This window comes from Dendronephthya gigantea, unplaced genomic scaffold (genome assembly GCF_004324835.1).
Source record: "Dendronephthya gigantea isolate DGI-Jeju-01 unplaced genomic scaffold, DenGig_1.0 000003F, whole genome shotgun sequence".
NCBI lineage: Eukaryota > Metazoa > Cnidaria > Anthozoa > Malacalcyonacea > Nephtheidae > Dendronephthya > Dendronephthya gigantea.
The window spans coordinates 68,933-88,093 of NW_021163013.1; the positions used below are offsets into that span (position 1 = coordinate 68,933).

At 38.3% G+C, this 19,161-nt stretch overlaps 4 protein-coding genes and 1 pseudogene across 4 annotated transcripts; all 5 read right to left on the bottom strand.

Moving 5' to 3' along the window:
- Positions 1-1,349: 1,349 nt before the first annotated feature.
- On the bottom strand, positions 1,350-3,338 carry LOC114539009. Its single transcript, XM_028559850.1, has one exon. The coding sequence runs from the start codon at positions 3,336-3,338 to the stop codon at positions 1,350-1,352; it is 1,989 nt and encodes a 662-aa protein (XP_028415651.1).
- A 483-nt stretch (positions 3,339-3,821) lies between these two features.
- Positions 3,822-6,686, bottom strand: LOC114539020 (zinc finger protein 792-like). Its single transcript, XM_028559859.1, has 3 exons — positions 5,659-6,686; positions 4,200-5,161; positions 3,822-3,988 (listed from the first exon to the last, which is right to left on the bottom strand). The coding sequence occupies exons 2-3, from the start codon at positions 5,158-5,160 to the stop codon at positions 3,822-3,824; spliced, it is 1,128 nt and encodes a 375-aa protein (XP_028415660.1). The 5' UTR covers position 5,161; positions 5,659-6,686.
- Positions 6,687-9,869: 3,183 nt separating this feature from the next.
- LOC114539028 lies at positions 9,870-12,954 on the bottom strand (annotated as a pseudogene).
- Positions 12,955-15,076: 2,122 nt separating this feature from the next.
- On the bottom strand, positions 15,077-16,495 carry LOC114539040 (cytochrome P450 10-like). Its single transcript, XM_028559864.1, has one exon. The coding sequence runs from the start codon at positions 16,493-16,495 to the stop codon at positions 15,077-15,079; it is 1,419 nt and encodes a 472-aa protein (XP_028415665.1).
- Positions 16,496-18,106: 1,611 nt separating this feature from the next.
- LOC114539056 (probable cytochrome P450 49a1) lies at positions 18,107-18,937 on the bottom strand. The gene has a single exon (XM_028559865.1). The coding sequence runs from the start codon at positions 18,935-18,937 to the stop codon at positions 18,107-18,109; it is 831 nt and encodes a 276-aa protein (XP_028415666.1).
- Positions 18,938-19,161: the final 224 nt, after the last annotated feature.

Here is a 19,161-nt window from a genome sequence, read left to right on the forward strand (position 1 = left end):
AAAAGAGCCATTAAAAGAAGATAAATGTTAAAGATCAGAAAAAAGCCAAACTGCACAAATCAAGAAACTCAAGCTCAAGCGAACGACTAACTATACTACGATACACAAACGAACTGAATTGGTGATTATCCGAAAAGCAGGGGAAACGTTGAAGTGTAAAAGAATCGAGAAAAAACACTCACATAATAAGACGGCAAATCCGCATGCAGACAAGCCTTTATGCCTCAGCATAAATTTAAACGCCGAAATAAAACCAACTTAAACAAGATATTAGGAATGGAGCAAACAGACAAGCCTTCTATGACTATCAAACCATCCAAAACTGTGCTAAAGACAGTGGGAAAGATGTATGTAAAAGAATCGAGAAAGAACTGTTCATATACTAAGAGATTAAATGATATGAGGCTTTGGCAAGCGGTTATGGGATTGGAAGGAGCTGTGTCTCCTATTTTGCCTTTTGGCCTTTTTGGCCCGATTGGCCTGTACTATGGCCCGATTGGCCCTAATAAAAGTCAGTAATCAGAGGAAACAGCTCATTTGCATCCTGTTCTTCAAACCGTAGACATGGCGAAGCGCGTTTGTCGTGATTGTACCGTTCCCAATTGCGGTGCAAAATACCTTGTAAGATTGGCAAATCATCTTGCGGATGTGCATCTGCTCGATATTGACCAAAGAAAGAAGTACCTACAAGAAGCCAAACTACAGCCGAAAGGGAAATGTGTTGTGTACAACAGAGCAAATGAGAACACTCTTGATGATGAGAACAGACATGAGAACAAACGACAGCTAGACGTGGTGTGTGAATTATTAAGCACCAAAAAGATAAGCAAGGAAAACAGCAAGCCTAGAGTTCTAAAGAGGAAAAACGACAGTGTTGAACATACAAAAGACAAGCCGAACAATATCCCAGCGAAATGGTTGCATTTTTAGACTAAACAGACGGGGTAGAATCTGGATCATTATACCACAAACTGAAGACTGAGAATAATCAAAGGATTTCTTTCAAATATTTATTAACTTTTACAACAATTTATTAACTTTCAGAACAATTTATAACTTTAACACGTAACTTAAGAGGAGAGTTTGTTTCTATGTAAACCCAACATTCAACATCAAACTTTCAAAACACACCTTAATGCATCCACGCATGCGTACAATATTATGATTTTATAAGGTTTGAGCATTTTCCACGCATAGAAAAAACCTCCTCTTAATATAAATAAACATGTAACTTCAATTTATAAACACGTAACATTGTAACATAAGTTTGTATTTCATGCAATTGCAATGATTTATAACTTTAAAACGTCTAACTTATGTATTGTTCAACAACAATAAAACTTGATATTTCACTCGTCTGTGCTTATGATTTGGTAATGTCCATAAGCAAGAGTGTTCACTCCATCGTTTATAATATAGCGTTTGTCGTCATAAGGGCTAAGACCAATCTTGTTCAATTTAATGGAGTAGATTTCATGGCGTTCACTTCGAATCTGATTCATGCTGGCCATTGTCCGTTTCTTATCAAACAAACATTCCTTGTAGTTGGTGTGCCGAAGCTTTCGTTTCGTGACGGACTTCTTTATTCCTTTAGCCGTTTTCTTCTCCACTTGCTTGTCGTTTTCGGTATAGAGAATGGAGTACATCTTCGGTCGCAAACCAACAAACTCTTGGATGGGTATGCCATGCGTTTCATCTTTCATTTTGCCAAGGACTTTCTTGTTCGTCAGGCTGTGCAGTGGATGGTCTCGTGCGTATTCGGATGTGTCAAAGAGATCGATGTCTTGCAACATGTCTTGATAAACGTCGTCGGTCTTAATCTCGTAACAAAGGCTATCCGTGTCTGTGAACAACAACTTTGCGTTGTACTCATACTTGGGTTTCATGTACTCGTAGTGAAACTGATACATGAGTACTTTGGAGAGATCCAGGATGGTGAATCCGACGTAGATGGGGCGGTTTAGGTAAAGCTTCGTCTTCTTCATGTTGACAGCTGCCAACTCCTCTGAGAATATGCGGAAGTAGTCAAAGGAAGGAGATGCTATCAATTTCGATAGTTTCGTCTTATCGTTGACGAGCTTGACGTTAACGCGCTTTCTCAAATTCTCCATGGTTTTGCCGAACACCGAGTTATTCATCAACTTGTAGAAATCTTTCTCGAAGTCGTTTGCTGCATGTTTTCGTTTCTCGGTGTTGAAATCGATGTAGGTCTTTAACCATGGGCTTTGTTGGAATACCAAAACGCGGTGGATCTTTGTCAACTTCATGCCAAGTGCCAGGTATTGCTTTAAATTGCGGTAATGGACCACATAGTTGATCTTGTCTTGTAGATTCGGCACCAATTTAGACACAGCGCCACCACGAAGTTGCAAACTTTCCGACAGATCCTGGCAGTATGGTGACAACATTTCTGAAGAAATCTTCATTTTCTCAGGTGCTAGAGGATAATCGTTGTGAAGATCGTGTAATTCGGACGGATAGTGTAGGTCTACTTCCAATATGTAGCCTTCATCGTCATCGTCCGCAACGTCCGTGATGTCGAGTTCTGCAATCTCTTGGTCGGTTAGCCAGTCAAACTCACCCGTGGGTAGAGGTTGCGACATAGCCCAGCCATAGAGGTTGTTAGCGTCAAGATACATCACGTAGGAGGTCTCTTGTTCTGGGTCATAATCGGGAACGTATGGATTGTTGGCTTTACCATAGCGGTTGCTAATCATTGAAATTCCACCGCGAAGACCTTCTTCGATGAATAGATACATGTCTGGATCGGTCAGCAGCTCGAGTTCGACTTCAGTCATTTTCAAACACGCTTGCCAGGCTAGACCAGGACTTGTATAGAAGTGGCAGGGATCCAAGTTGTAGGCTTTGAGGCACACGCTTCGGAAATTTTCAAACACATCCGCAAGGAGAAGAACGTCCGACGTTAAGTACAGATCATGGTAATCACCCATGTTCCGACAGGCAAACTTGTTAAATACATTCGTCGCGTGTGCGTAATCTTCGTCTGAAATATGTTCGTCGTTCAACACGTTGTAGAAGGATTCCTTCGATGGTAAGGTTGGTTCATTGAATCTCTCTGTACAATCCATGTAGTCGTAGGGGTAGATGCCTTTTCTTAGCAGAAGGGATATTTTGTCGCTGTCGATATATTTCTTTAGAACGGGGAACTTTTCAACGCCGTCCTTTGCTAGATTAGATACTAGCTTCTCCAACGATGCATTCATGAATTGTAAGGAGTCGATATAATCCATATTATCGATGGAGAAGGAGATGTACTTTTCGGTGTTGTTTGGAATGCAGTTGATCTTCTTCTCTTTGAGTTTACCAAGTCCTTGCATTATGAGATGAGAATCATACCCACGTAGATTGTGAAGAATAACAGGAATTCGGCCGGTAAAACTATAGTTCAAATTGCAATCGTTGTGCGCAGCTCCGCGTACTTTCCAGAAAGATGACAATGGTCACGAACACGGTCAGAACCCAATTCATATCCACAAATATGACAATGGACTGCATCTTGAAACGCTTGCTCTTCTTCTCTCTCAATTCGCATGGGCTCGATCCAATCCAGTTTCTCTTGAATATATTTCTGCTCTTCTTCTAAACACTTCATAAATTCGTCGACTGCGTCTTCTCCACGATAAACTACAGGCGCTTTACAATACTTCTCATGGTCGGATACAACAATGTAGGAAAATCCACAAGGTTGGTGGTGTTGGTATTTTTCAGTGGAGGATTTTTCAGGATTAGGATTAACTGAGTTGATCTTGGTGGTAAGACTTTCGAAGTCGGCGTAAATCACAAACGGAACTTTCAACTGTTTATGTAGTCTTTAAAGAACAGTTGAGCATTCTCTTCAGTCGGGAGTTCGATGCGTTGAGCTGCATGTTGACAGCAGTGTGGTTCATGCTCTTGAAGCAAGTCTTCGCGGATAAATCCATGAAAGCAATAGCGGCAGTAAAACATCCGTGCTTTATGATGGTTTTGACTGTAGAGCAATTTGTTTAAATTTCTAATGAGGCAGTAATGTCTCGCATTACCTTCAGAGTATAGCAACAAGTCAACATGATTGTTGAAGCGCTCTTTCGTTACGTAGATTGGGAATAGTACTTTATCTTCAAAGCCAATAACGTTAATTGAGATATTGTTCTGCTTTTCGAATCTGTTAATTTTATCAATAGTCACAGGAAATTCAATACCATTAAAATTTAATTCATCTTGAAAATTTTCATAGTGATGTAATCTTTCCGGGTTATTCTTCCAGTGAATAGGATGAAGAGCAGCAAGGACGGCCCACATGAAGCATTTGCTGTCGGAATTCTTAACGTTGATCACTGCTTTCTTTCCTGCAATAGTTCTAGGTAGTGGGACGTAACTGGATCCTTTTACTGGAGTATACTTGGCCATGCAAAGGTCAAGATGAAGGATTTCGTCTAATATCCAACCACTTCCTTCTTTTTGAAATAACACCAGCGACTGGACAATTTTCTGCTTCGCTTCATCCAGTTGATTAGACAGTTCGTGCTGATTAACTGTTTTCATACAGAGACTGCGAAAATGAGGCTCGGTTATTAAATCTTCGCCATCGGGTTTATGTTTTACAAACCGTACTTTAACGTTAACAAACCATTTAATACCCCGTTTCTTTCCCAACTCTTTCGAAAGGTGTTTCAAAATGGGCTTTGTCTTACCACGCAAGAACTGAGACATGTCGTGTTTTTGGTTTTTTCGTGGTCTCAGTTCGATTTTCTTCAAGGAATCTTCAAAAGCTGTTGTTGAACCGCAAGGGTTGTTGTCGTTTTCTTCAACCTGGCTAGCTGTTTCCCCTTTTCCAATTTGAATATCAGCTCGTGCCTTCTTTGGAACTGGACCGCTATCATCTTCATCAGGTCTTCGTATTAAGGGATTTCCTTGACAAGGAATTTGATGTTCCACTAATTTGTCGTGACGGTAGAATTCTTTTCTACAGTTGTTACAGGTATACGTAGTGATCTTTTGATGTCGCTTTTCATGCCGTTTGACAGCATCTCTTCGTGTAAAAGACTCATTGCACTGTTCACAGATAAATAACTTCTTTTCTCCATGGGTAGAGCGTTCGTGGCGAATTAAACTTCTCAACTGAGTGAACTTCTTCGAACAAGTCTTGCAGGCATAATCCATTCTATAGACAGGGTGAAAAAATACTAAATCAATGTAGCAAGCAATTTCACAGCTTGCAAGGGCATAGCAACTACTTGAATGGCGTAATAAAAGTGACTTCGTCACATTTATATATCGTAAATGATTCAGCTGACAACCGCAACAACTTTACTAAACCGTTCGTTGCATGACTTTCCCAAGGGGTACCTCAGATATTTCTTCATAGGTACAGCCAACAAGGGCACAGCAACTACTAGGAATCGGCTTCTCCGTTCGTCATATGACTTTCCCAAGGGGCACCTCAGATATTTCTTCATAGGTACAGCCAACAAGGGCACAGCAACTACTAGGAATCCGCTTCTCCATTCGTTGCATGACTTTCCCAAGGGGCACCTCAGATATTTCTTCATAGGTGCAGGCAGCAAGGGCACAGCAACTACTAGGAATCGACTTCTTTGCACTTATTAAATCATATCAGTTTATGTAATTCGCAATAAAATAAACTATTCAACATCTTACCTTGATGTAACTCTCTTTAACCTCTTTACGCTTTACTCTTTAGCAGCCTCTTGTTGCAGTTTACAATTTCAACTTTGTATTTGCAAAATTTGTTAGATTATATGCAGCTAAAATGCTCCTGCGGCTTGTGGTGCAAACATGAATATTTCGGATCATATGTAATTTTGCGCATGCGTTTAAAGTTTATATTCAAACGCGCTCGATCTTGCCTGCAGTTCAACCATGGGTTGCTAGGATACGGTGTAAATATTATGATATACGCATACATAATTAGAATTCATTGGCTAATCATTGTGTAAAAGCGGCAGAGCGTTAAATTATGATTAATGATGTAACTGCATGAGATCTCTAAAGCCTCTAAAGATCTCTAAACAGATTATAAGCAAATATAAATCACTGGTTTCAATGAGGAGTATAACTATAAAGCCTATAAAGTTTATATATGTATTGAACAACGAAAGCATAAAACGCTTTTACATGGAATGGCCTCTTCTGTAAAAAACCCTTGGTTATACTGCTAAATAATGATAAACATTAAACGAGTGCATTAGCAATGCAAAAATATTAAAAAATTTAACGCAAAATTGGAATAAATTAATAATGTTCAGCCGTTGGTGACGTCACGTGTGGTGCAAGGCGCACCACCCGCACCACCAGACAACTGTGGCTGAGCTTACGAACTTTGGAAAGTCGCTATGACTGATATGTAAAGGGATCTTCTGTTTGAGAAGAATATAGAAATTATGAGTCGTTAACTTCGATGGGAAGTGGAGAATGAGCGATATGGTATTGCTGCGAACCTGACAGATTCTTGGACCCCTGAACAACGCCAAAGTTTCATGAAGGACTGGCGAAACGATGAGTTATTCAACGATAAAGGAGAGCTTGCTTCGGGGTTTGCTGATACTTAGACGCCTGAGCAACAAAGACATCTTTTAACCGATTGACACTGTGTGATAAGTAAACCAGCATTTGTGTAATTTAAGTAAATAGCTGTGAAACAAACATATCCTGCGTATTTACGCTATTGTGCGTATTTACGCTTCTTTGTTTACCCCATTCCTCGCCCCTGCGCGTACTTATATGAATAATAAATTATTGCACAATCATTGTGTAAAAACAGGCAGAGCGTTGAATTATGATTAATTATATAACTGCATGAGATCTCTAAAGCCTCTAAAGATCTCTAAACAGAATATAAGCAATGAGGAGTATAACTATAAAGCCTATAAAGTTTATATACGTATTGAACAACGAAAGCATAAAAAGCTTTTACGTGGAATGGCCTCTTCTGTAATAAACACATGGTTATACTGCTAAATAATGATAAACATTAAACGAGTGCATTAGCAATGCAAAATTATTAAAAAATTTAACGCAAAATTGGAATAAATTAATAATGTTCAGCCGTTGGTGACGTCACGTGTGGTGCAAGGCGCACCACCCGCACCACCCGACGTAGAACCCCCACTCTCTATACTACTCACATTCCAGAATGTTTCCAGAATTAATTGTCAATGTCGCCAGAGGTTTTTTCCGCCTTTCCGCCTTTCCCATTTTTTCCGCCTTTCCCCCCTTTGCGTATTTTTTCACGTGATTTTTAAAAAACCTCTGGGTACCAGGGTAACCACAAAGACATTGTACGAAAAAATTCCTGAAAATATACAGGTAGGTATGGTTTTATTTCTTTCTGCTGATATCCATCAAGGCGATGAACTTTTTAGTAATCATTCTGGAGCCAAGCAATATGCTTTTATGAGTTTATCGGCGCTTCTTACAGCCTGAAATTTTCCCTTATCGTCGTGGTCAAAAATTACATTGAATAATGTCTTATTACAAGGAGACAAAATGTACCTAAAAGCGCTGAATAGTGGCTTTATAATGTTAGAATCGGATGAATATTTTTTGTCTGTGGGAAATTTACCGATTTTTGTGAATGTTTCATATTGCATGAATATGCCAAATGACTTTTCGTACGATTTATGTCGATCAAATCACACCATATGGCCTGGCCATGTACAGGAAAAAAGGTGAAACCCCTTGAGGCACAAAGTAATATTGATCCACCCATTGTGGTGGAGCCCGTTGAGGCAAAAAATGAAAACAAAATTTGTTTCATAACATATGGAACAGAAATTCAAGGTCTTGTTATAACAGATCGAGAAATTGAGTGCCACTACTATGACATTCACACTGCACTGTTAAACATATTTTTAGATGAAAGTTATGCTATTATTATATTAGGTTATATGATGGCCTTGATTAAGGAAACAGATGATTTTTATCTTATTGACTCGCATGCTAGAGATTCTAGTGGCATGCGTGATCATAATGGCACTGCTGTTGTCATGAAATTTTATTATATTCTGGAATTAGAGCAATATTTTTATTCTCTGTCAGTTGGACTACATGCCAACTTATTTGAAATTGTACCTGTGCAATTCAGTATGTGTAAAATGCCTGATCAAAACAATGAATGTGTAAAAGATCGAGAATACCAGACAATGAAACATTCAGTAGAAACTGATCATGATAAACAAGCTATAGACTTAACAAAGTTAATGAGTATAATAAAAGAAAGCAGTCTCATGAAACTGCTTGTGAGAAACAATTAAGGCTTCAAAAAGCTAATGAGTATAAAAAAAGAAAACAGTCAGAAAAAATGACAGTGAGCAAAAACAAAACTTCAAAAAGAAAAGGAGTCTAAAATGAGAAAGCAGTCTGAGGAAACTAATAGTGAGAGAAAAGTGAGACTTCAAGAAGAAAACAAGTGTAAAAAAAAAGAGGCGGTCAGAAGAAACTGACAGGGAAAGGCAAATAAGACTTGACAAAGACAGATTATCTAAAAAACAAAAGCGGGCAAAGCCGCAACACAGAATAAATCAAGAGGATTACTTAAATTTGTTTGATATAGGCAATAATGGTAGAATTGAGGAGCAATGTTGGGCAAAAGCTAATATAAACAAGTTTCATAAGTCAATGCAATACACTGTTGCTCAGTGTACAGTTTGCCATGAGGCATGGCCAATAAAATCTAAACCTAGTTCACCATATATGTGTTCACGATGCTTTAGAGATAGAAAATCTCCTAAAAAATTTTCTTGTGAAAACTTGATAATACCTTCTTATGTTCCAGATGAATTACAAAATTTAACTCAGGTTGAGGAAATGTTAATTTTTCGTGCTTTGCCAATGAGAGTGTATGTTAAACCTGGTGGTCAACGAGGTTATTTGTTATTTCTGTCCAGTTTGCTTGCATTTGTATGTGTTAAACCCAAAACTTATCATCTAAAGGCCATGTTACATTATGCAATTTCTATTGCAACTTCAAATGCAAATTTATTGCAAAGATGTAAAATTTGGGTGTTTTTTGCTAATGCTTTAATGAATTTTGACATCTCAAAACAGTAGCCTAACAACAGCAGTACATCACGACCCATGATATAGTGCTATTGTTTTGCCACCTGTGCTAAAAAATTGCAATTACATTGTACCACCCCAGGTAGCTCAAAAGTATTTGGACACAAATAGTTTTTGGCTACCTGAACTATCACAGAGGAACAATAGACTATTGCTCTATTATTCTTCTGATTGTATTGAAGTTGCAAATAATATGTATTTACGTTGAAGGCAGCAATCTCCTTGCAAGCCTTATTTTCAATGCCCCCCTTAACCAAAATCGTTGGACATACATTTCCATGTCTTTCGCCACATTCTCGAAACTTCCGTCCTCCTATAGAAAAGACAGAAAAAAATCCTTCAGATTGACTTAGTTTGACAAAAGACTTCAGCGTTAAGTAACTTTTCAACCAACGCCGTCGTTGTTTGTCTCAAATTGGTACTGTACTCGTGATTTGTACTCGCTACGGGAAATAAAGTCCTCGTAATTGCTTTGCTATTTAGCAGCGAGGATCAAGCCTGGAGTCGTAAGGACACAAGTGAAAAGAATCTCACCTCAATAAACAGTACCAAGTCATTTTTTCCCTCGTTCTTTTTCTCCTTATCTCCTTCCTTTCTGTCTTTCTTCCCTCCTTTGCTCCGGAGGAGGTGTATGGCAACACTGCCATGGCAACTCCGGAAACTTCATCTAAATATATATCATATAAAAGATATTTGGCACTGATACTCCAATTTTAATCAGCTATATTGTATTTGATCTTACGGAGTGAACTCTCCAATTCTTCGTCATCATCGTTCATGTCTCAACTTATTCAATAATTGTTGCACTTCCCGGCTTTTTTGCTTCTGGCAATTTTGATGATCCCATCCACCATCTGGGCAAAGTTCGTCGTAAATGTATCCACAATACTGGTGGTTGTAATGATTGACGTTATTGGGCGGGAGCATGGGGACGAGAGATATACGAGAAGGAAGCGTGTAAAAGTTTGGGGGACGTTTTGTAGTTTAAAATATAAAGTATAAAATATGAAATCAGAGTGTGTTTAATTATTACAGTGGTTATGTTCAGGATTCTCTCAAACTCTGCGATCATCTTAAGATACAGGAGAGAGAACGTTATATGTACAATTGAGATAACAGTTTCTTGATGATCATGGGGGGTAAAAAGTGTATATAGTTGATATTTTTGTCAATAATGTTGCAAAAAATGAAGAATGAACTATTTACCTCTTTATAATTGAAAAGAGCTGGATATTCCTCCTTTATTTTCGAGAGAGGATTCTTTTCATTGATCATCATCCTTCTGTGAGGGAAGGTCACCTCCATTCTTTTTTTTAATTTGGCAAGTCTGGTGACTTCTTTTTAAGCTCGTTCATTATGGCTGTCCGCTGTTGCAGCATGGAATGCTCGCCTTCACCCTTTGGGAAGGGAGGATCCCAGTTGATACCCCCTCTCTGAAGGGACTTTGCAATGTTCGCCACCTTCTTGTTGTCATTAACTGCCTTCCTTTTCTTGTTCATGACCTCCGGAACCGTTATTGTCTTCCTCTTGTTCCTAAACTTTTCATATATTTGGGCATACCAGGAGTCCCATAAATTGATATGGGGATAAAGTTGATTTGGTTGCATGGCTACTGCATGTCCGCAAATATATTCACGGATACAACATAATTTTTGCGCAAGGAGGTCAAATTTTACTCACATGCCCCGATCCAACACTCTTGTCTTTTAGAACGGGTATCCTTAATTTGATTATCTACAGACAAACTGCGTTAATTGGTCTTGTGTTGGATAACTACCTTTCAACATAAAAAAATTGTCATCTAAGACATCATATAAATTCCTAGTCCATGAGTTACAATTAGTCAGTTCAAACTCTTTGCCAGAAAAATTATATAACTTTTGAAGAATAACTTAATTTATATACCTTGTGAAGAATTATATAACTTATGAACAAGTGAAAAATGACCAACTATAGAGAAAGGTAATATAAAACAATAGAAACTCCGTACGAAGTAAGCATTTTGAAAATTACAATATTCTACGTTGTGACTAGAATATAGTCATTATCAGAAAAAGAATGACAAAATTATTAACGATGATGATTATAACTTTTGTCAAAACGTAAATTATATTTTTCAAAAGGTTTACTTTTTACGTAGTTTCTATTGTCTATTATAATACGTATTTTCTGTAATACTCAGTATTTTCTGTAATAGTAATGTATAAGTGCAAGGACACCCGCACACTTTCTTTGGGGTTTCAATTTGAGGGCACATTTAGTACATTGGTACTGAATATAAAAGACAATTAACAGCTTGCCCTGAACACAATAAACACTGGCACCCGGGGAAAGTCAACATCACAGCCGGACGTTCAAAGCACGCTCAGTTGCAGGCGACTGATTTACGATGTCACTGGAGAGTTCACAAAGATTCCCAATTCAAAAGCACAGCTGAAACCTTGAAACATTTAAAATTTGCACAAAAGGCCAATAATGCACAAAAATGAAATAACCCACAAGCCCTCGCCCCATTGAAGTCTCACTTGCTATCATCAATTTCCTTGACCTTAAAAAAGTGGCACGTGCAATTTTTCTGCAGAAACGTTTTTACATTTGCGCGCACTTAGGGATTGCCTCTAGTCACCTTTCTTAGTTCTTTACTTTCGAAGATCACGAACGATTCTCTTTAAAAATAAAAGAAAGGGTTTTGATTAGTAAAGCAATAATTTGGAATCTACAGTACTACACATCCAGGGAGGCAATACTAGGCAGGAAACTGTGTGGACTTATATATATATTTCATTTTTCAAGTTCAATTAGTTCATTTTCTTCAGCTATAGACCCTTTGCACATGATGTCACATTAGGGATCAGGAGGACAAATTAACGAAGCATTAATAGCAAAAACGTAAATTTTGGCTAAAATACACAAATATTTAGCTACTAGTGTGAGAAACTTTGTTTCGTTAACTGTTTTTGACCGCTATATAAACATTCACCGCTCGCGTAACGATTATTTTTAGTGAAGCAAGGAAACATCTTGAGGACAACTTTTAATGATTATGACGTCAGTTTAAGGGTCTAAAGACACGTGTATTCGTTATGTGAGGTGTATACTTGTATACACGGACTATTTAGACTGAAATACGAACAGTCGTTGCAACAATCCGTAGGCGTAGCATTTTTTGTCTGCCCTCTCCATTGACTTTGTTGAAATACCACACGGGACAACCATTGATCAGCAAAATTAATACAATCGTGCACCTGGCTTTATCATGTCACGAGTTCGTAACACAATATCAAATCTCTTCGTTGAAAAATTTCACAAGTTCAAGGAAGGTTTGCAAGCACGCTATGCTAATAGTACCTATATTTGCCTGTAGAGCAGGGTTCCACAACTTATTTGCATATGGCTGTCGTCAAAGGGGCATGGCAATGAGAAGAGTAAAAAAATTTTGAAAAGAATGCATAACCAGCTGATCTGAGATCACGACGTCATAAGGCGTCTCGACATAACTGAATTATCATACGCCTGGTTTTATTTGTCCTTATTCTCCTAACTAATAGAATAAAGGGCGAAAAATTTGAATTCTAATTTACAGTTGCGAAAAAATAAGCGTGTTTTCGCCTAAATATAATAAAATTACTTGATATTTTCGAGTCGAAGTCATATGCAATGAGGAAATGATAATTCAGTTTTGTCGAAGATCTGGCTTCTGATTGGTTGATTTTTATACCTATGCAGATCAGCTGGCCAATATATCTAATACACAGATCCCTCTCTCTCTCTCTCGTGGTTGTCATTTGAAAGAAAATTTCATCCCATTGTGGAAGCTTTGCTATAGAGAGCAATCTGAAATATAGTTTTGCATAAACTAACCTTACACGAGGTCATATTTCCTCAGAAAGCACCCTTTTCCCCAAGGATTTTCGCTCTAAAGCAATAACAAATACATTGCATGAGTTACAGGAAGGTTATGACGGCAAAACTAGTCAAATATTGAGAAGATTTAGGCCGCAAAAAGCGGACAAAATCAGCGGCAAATTTTAGCAACCGGCAATGCAAACGTTTGCCGTTTGGGTTCAAGAAAAGGCGTTGATCCATAGCGGAATAGCGGACGGAGTACATTTAGAAATCATTTATTTAATACCTGTAGTCACCAACAACAACATGGCTAACAAGATAGACGTCTTGTTAATTGAACATGAAACGTTCGCTTCTCTTGTAGTTTCTTTTGCCGAACTTGAGGCGTAACATCTAGCCCCAACAAGAAAATGTTCAAGAATGGCTTTCTGCGTAAAAGCATGAAGTTTATGATTCAAGTTTCCCTTCACGTCATCAAAATTCTCGGCTCTGATTGGCCGAATAGGCAAAGGAATTCGTGTTATTGTTTTTAATTGCACGAGAGCCTGAGAGACAGCTGGCATGCTTTACAAAAATTTCATAAGAAAGAGTTTGAAGCTCGTTCTTTAAACAATGAAAAAGATTATGCATATGACACCCATTTCACATACACCAAAAAGATCGAAATACAGGGTGTATAAAAAAGAAGACCTTTAGAAATTAAACTACTGTTATAATTTAAACGCCCTGTCACTACGCTAAGTCCTTTGATGCATGATGTGTAAAATATTGCTAGCTTTTTGCATATATTACATCTCTTTGTTACAAACACAAAAAGCCTTTCTGCTCCTGGGAATTTGACTTAACTTCTAAAAGCAAAATTTGGCAGAATAATTCCGTAGTCAAAAAAAAGTTTTGAGAAAGGTTCTCTTAAATCCACCGCTTAAAAGCACAACCCTGAACAACGCCATTGCGAAATTAATGAGCAGTAATAATTCGTGCCATGCATTATTTTGTTTTATTCGATTCTGCACGTTTGTGCACCCGTGGGCTTGACAGGCATTTAATAAGAAATACTGATCGGTTAAATTTTGGCAATATTCTGTGATGCACATAGATACACTTACTTTTGAGCGGACGAAACAAAGCGCACAGAAGCTAACTGATGTTAAGGTTTGATCCACAGCCAAATATGTATATATACATATGATTTCGGATATCGCTTCAAATTTTGTGTGGTGTTTCAAAGACGGAGCAATCACGAATGTATATAGTCGCAATATAGTATATCAGTTGTAATATCACTTCAGCTTTTGTGCGGTGTTTTGAGAGCAGAGCAATGGTAAAAGTTAATAAAAGTTTTTTAACTTCTTGCAGTGCGACACAGCGCAAGCATTATTTGCGCGTTTTAGGCCGTTTAGTGTAATATATTCCTATATAGGCAGGCAATGATAAAAGTTAATAATAAAAGGTTTTTTTTTAACTTCAGTGCGACACAGCGCTAGCCGATTATTTGCGCGTTTTGGGCCGTTTATTCTATATTCCGATATAGGCAGGCAATGATAAAAGTTAATAATAAAAGTTTTTTAACTTCAGTGCGACGCTGCGCTTGCATTATTTGCGCGGTTTCAGCCGTTTAGTCTTTATTCATTAGGAAACGGTGTCATATTCAAGTGGATACGAATGGTAAATAAGCAAATTCCATGGCTGCGAATGGTACGAATGGTACCATTTGTAAGGTCAATTAGGCGTGCATGCACAAGACTTTCAGCTAAAAGACAAAACAAAAATCGCAGCATGACACAATTGACGAAACGAAACTGACTTTCATACCAATGGTAATTTCCTTTTTACCGTTGATATACACATTCGTGTGCATATTTACGAAACGAAAATATATAGACTACCGACGGTACCGGTATGATTGGTATATGTATTTGCTGCAGTATTGGACAAGCATGTGTGAAATTAATACTACCAGTGTTTTAATTATTGTACTATAGTATTACAATCGTTGAACATTAGACTCTAAATCTCATAAACGGTCATCATTTCATAACAAAACATGAATTAGAACGATCTCAGCTAGACCTGGAAAGCGGGATCATGCTTTAAAATTACATGAAACTTTTTCTAGTATCAAAAATGTATGTGTTCTTATATTTTAAGTATTCTATCTCAATAGAAATTTGAATAAAATTTCCCGATCTGGCCTCATAAGTCCTCCATTCAAGATCGGATTTACATCACTCTGTTTACTAGACAACTCTACTCGGTATTTTATGAATATCTTGCTCAATAACGTGTAGATATATGCCTCTGCTACTCGCCTTCCTAAACACATTCTCACACCGTGACCGAATGGCAATGAACCGAGCGGATCAAAACTCTTCACATTTCCAGTATCAAGATCACGAAGCCATCTTTCTGGCACAAACTGCTTTGCATCTTCGCCAAAATAGCGCTCATCAATCGACCCTAAATGATTTTGAAACAGGATATTTACTCCTGCTGGTATGTGATAACCATGAAGCTCGATATCTTGGGTGAATACGCGGCTGAAAATGGAAGCGACTGGGTGCAGGCGTAGCGACTCTTTCAAGGCTGCTTTGAGGTACGAGACGGTCTTATTAACGGATATATCTTCGTGCGAATCAAAGGGTTTTAGTTCTTGATAAAGTTTCTCTTGTTTGTCTGGATTTCGAGAGAGTAAGTATAGGAGCCACAACGATGTCGTACTGATGGTATCAACTCCAGCCGCCATTAAACCACAAAGCATAGTGAGACTTTCTTCTGTCAATTTCCGTTTCGCAAATACATGATCAGCGACCGACGTCGTTTTTTCAATCGGGTCTTCCCCACTCTTCGACTCTCTTTTTTTGGACAATTTGATGTAGGACTCATGCATTGTATTCACATTCCTCTTTGCTGCATAATATGCTGGTGTCGGTATATACTTGTGAAATGGACCCATATCAATGAGAACTCCAACGTTATCGTGCATTTTGTAGGCTGCCTCAAAAAACACGAGAACATCTGCATCTGGTGTTTTCTCATAGAAGCCAAGGCGTCGATTAAACAGGAATGAAGAGTTTGACTCCACGCCCCAATAAGAAAGTTCCCTTTCAATGTTGTGTATTGTTCCATTTTGATCTCTAAGATGGTGTAATCGCTCAACGAAGTCGTTGGCCACAGCATTGATCATGGATATTCTTTCATTGATCTCTTTGGGTCGCAAAAACATCGGCGATAGCAATGATCGATCCGCATACCACTCGTCATAATCACAAGATAGGATCCCAGTCACATTTCTGCCAAATACCGCCGTAATTGCCTCTAAGCCAGCTCTCATTGGGAAATTTGCTTCGATCTTTAAAACCGTAGCCAAGGAATCTACATCGTAAAAGTTCACAATGTCCATGTCCAGTATTTTCTCTCGATATATTGGGCCGAACTTTTTGAAACGTTTCGTTACTTTTTCGTAATGCGTTCCCTTACCAAACGTATAACCCAGGATATTTGAAATCGTTCCTTTTGGGCCAGGTATTGCAGAGAATGGCAATGTTTCGTTTTCGTTTGATAGCGTAGGCATCTCAGATGCTAACCTACGTATCATTTGCATTGAACCGCACGTAATTAGCCGACATTTGACGTTGAAGAAACTTGAAATTGAAGATAAAAACCTCATTGCTGTTTTTTCGTGTTCCAGTCTAATCAAGCAGTGCGAAGAAAAGAATACACGCAAAACCTGGCGTCACAACTGCACTTCACTCGATGAACATCGTTTGTTTTTAGATTTCTCGCACGTTTAGTCTATCCCTATACAGTAGGCTTGCACGGTGTCATATTCGAGTGGATACGAATGGTACGGATGGTACGAGTATCAGGGTCATTTGGCGCGATGCATGCATTTAAAACCGTACTCTGCAGGAGATAAGATAATTCAAAAGTCGCAACATGACGCAATTGACGTAGTGAAAACTTTTATAGCTACCGTAATTTTCCTACTATACCACTTGTATACATTCGTGGCGCGTACTCACAAAACTAAAATATAGAATATATACCCATGGTAGCTAAGATAAAATTGTCCGCGCGGCTACAGTATAGGATATATGTTTACAAGCGTTTGCTCAAGTTAAATGGAGTGTTTTACAAGTGGAAAAAGTTTATAAATTAAGAAGATTGCATGCTTGGTGCATGGCAGCTAGTGCGTGGGCATTGCAAGAACAGCGCAGGTTAGCTTGGAAGGACGGTTTTAAGAGGGGAAAGAGAGTTGAGGAGTCGATTCCCTATCCCCATTTTAGCATACAACATAATCGGCTATTACTAAATTTTGAATGATTGTATGAACTAAATCGAATACAAAAAATATGCGTCAGACGCAAGTTTTGATTTGAGTACAAATACTTGATAGAGTACGCATAATAAAACGCACTATTATTGCACTTTTTGTTAGCGTAACGTGTCGTATGCCAGGAAATAGTTCTCATGCATCCGCAGCCGATGTAAAGCGCAAAGAAACTGGATGAACCGCTGAAGTTATCACGGAGAAGCAAGAAGTTGAATGAGCCGCTGAACGCGAATAAGATGGTCACAAATATGTCACATGCGAACACCACTTATTTCGATTGACCAAAATTAAGATTGGCCGCGTGGGAGAATAGTCTTTTGCGAAAAAAAAAGACTCTCTCGGTTTAGTTCGTGTTATTAAATTATTCACTTTGTCAAATCAGAAATTTTAAGAAATTAATAAACTGGTGGAAAAATGGCTAATATGAAGAGGAAACGTGGCGCATGTTGTTTGCATTTTTTGGTGGTACATAGCTTTTACGGGAAAGTGTTTGAAAGAAAATAAACAGTGCAATAGCAATATGCCATTTATATTGACTCAGTTTATGAAGTAGGCATCGCAGACCTGATTCTATATAAATTATATAAAAATATAACTTGTGTAAAAACAATTTGAGAAATATTCATTAAGGTTTCACCCGGAGGAAAGGTCATGCAACTGTCTTTTTATAGACTGACTAAATATGTAAAAAAACAAGTAAAAAAAAGAATTCTCAAAACGGTCATCATTTAAAAACAAAACATGAATTAGAACGATCTCAGCTAGACCTCGAAAGCGGGATCATGCTTTAAAATTACATGAAACTTTTTCTAGTATCAAAAATGTATGTGTTCATATATTTTAAGTATTCTATCTCAATAGAAATTTGAATAAAATTTCCCGATCTGGCCTCATAAGTCCTCCATTCAAGATCGGATTTACATCACTCTGTTTACTAGACAACTCTACTCGGTATTTCATGAATATCTTGCTCAATAACGTGTAGATATATGCCTCTGCTACTCGCCGTCCTAAACACATTCTCACACCGTGACCGAATGGCAATGAACCGAGGGGATCAAAACTCTTTACATTTTCAGTATCAAGATCACGAAGCCATCTTTCTGGCACAAACTGCTTTGCATCTTCGCCAAAATAGCGCTCATCAATCGACCCTAAATGATTTTGAAACAGGATGTTTACTCCTGCTGGTATGTGATAACCATGAAGCTCGATATCTTGGGTGAATACGCGGCTGAAAATGGAAGCGACTGGGTGCAGGCGTAACGACTCTTTCAAGATTGCTTTGAGGTACGAGGCGGTTTTATTAACGGATATATCTTCGTCAGAATCCAAGGGTTTTAGTTCCTGATAGAGTTTCTCTTGTTTGTCTGGATTTCGAGAGAGTAAGTATAGGAGCCACAACGATGTCGTACTGATGGTATCAACTCCAGCAGCCATTAAACCAGCAAGCATAGTGAGACTTTCTTTTGTCAATTTCCGTTTCGCAAATACATGATCAGCAACCGACGTCGTTTTTTCAATCGCGTCTTCCCCACTCTTCGCCTCTCTTTTTTTGGACAATTTGATGTAGGACTCATGCATTGTATTCATATTCCGCTTTGCTGCATAATATGCTGGTGTCGGTATATACTTGTGAAATGGACCCATATCAATGAGAAATCCAACGTTATCCTTCATTTTGCAGGCTGCCTCGAAAAACACGAGAACATCTGCATCTGGTGTTTTCTCATAGAAGCCAAGGCGTCGATTAAACAGGAATGAAGAGTTTGACTCAACGCTCCAATAAGAAAGTTCCCTTTCAATGTTGTGTATTGTTCCATTTGATCTCTAAGATGTGTGTAATCGCTCAACGAAGTCGTTGGCCACAGCATTGATCATGGATATTCTTTCATTGATCTCTT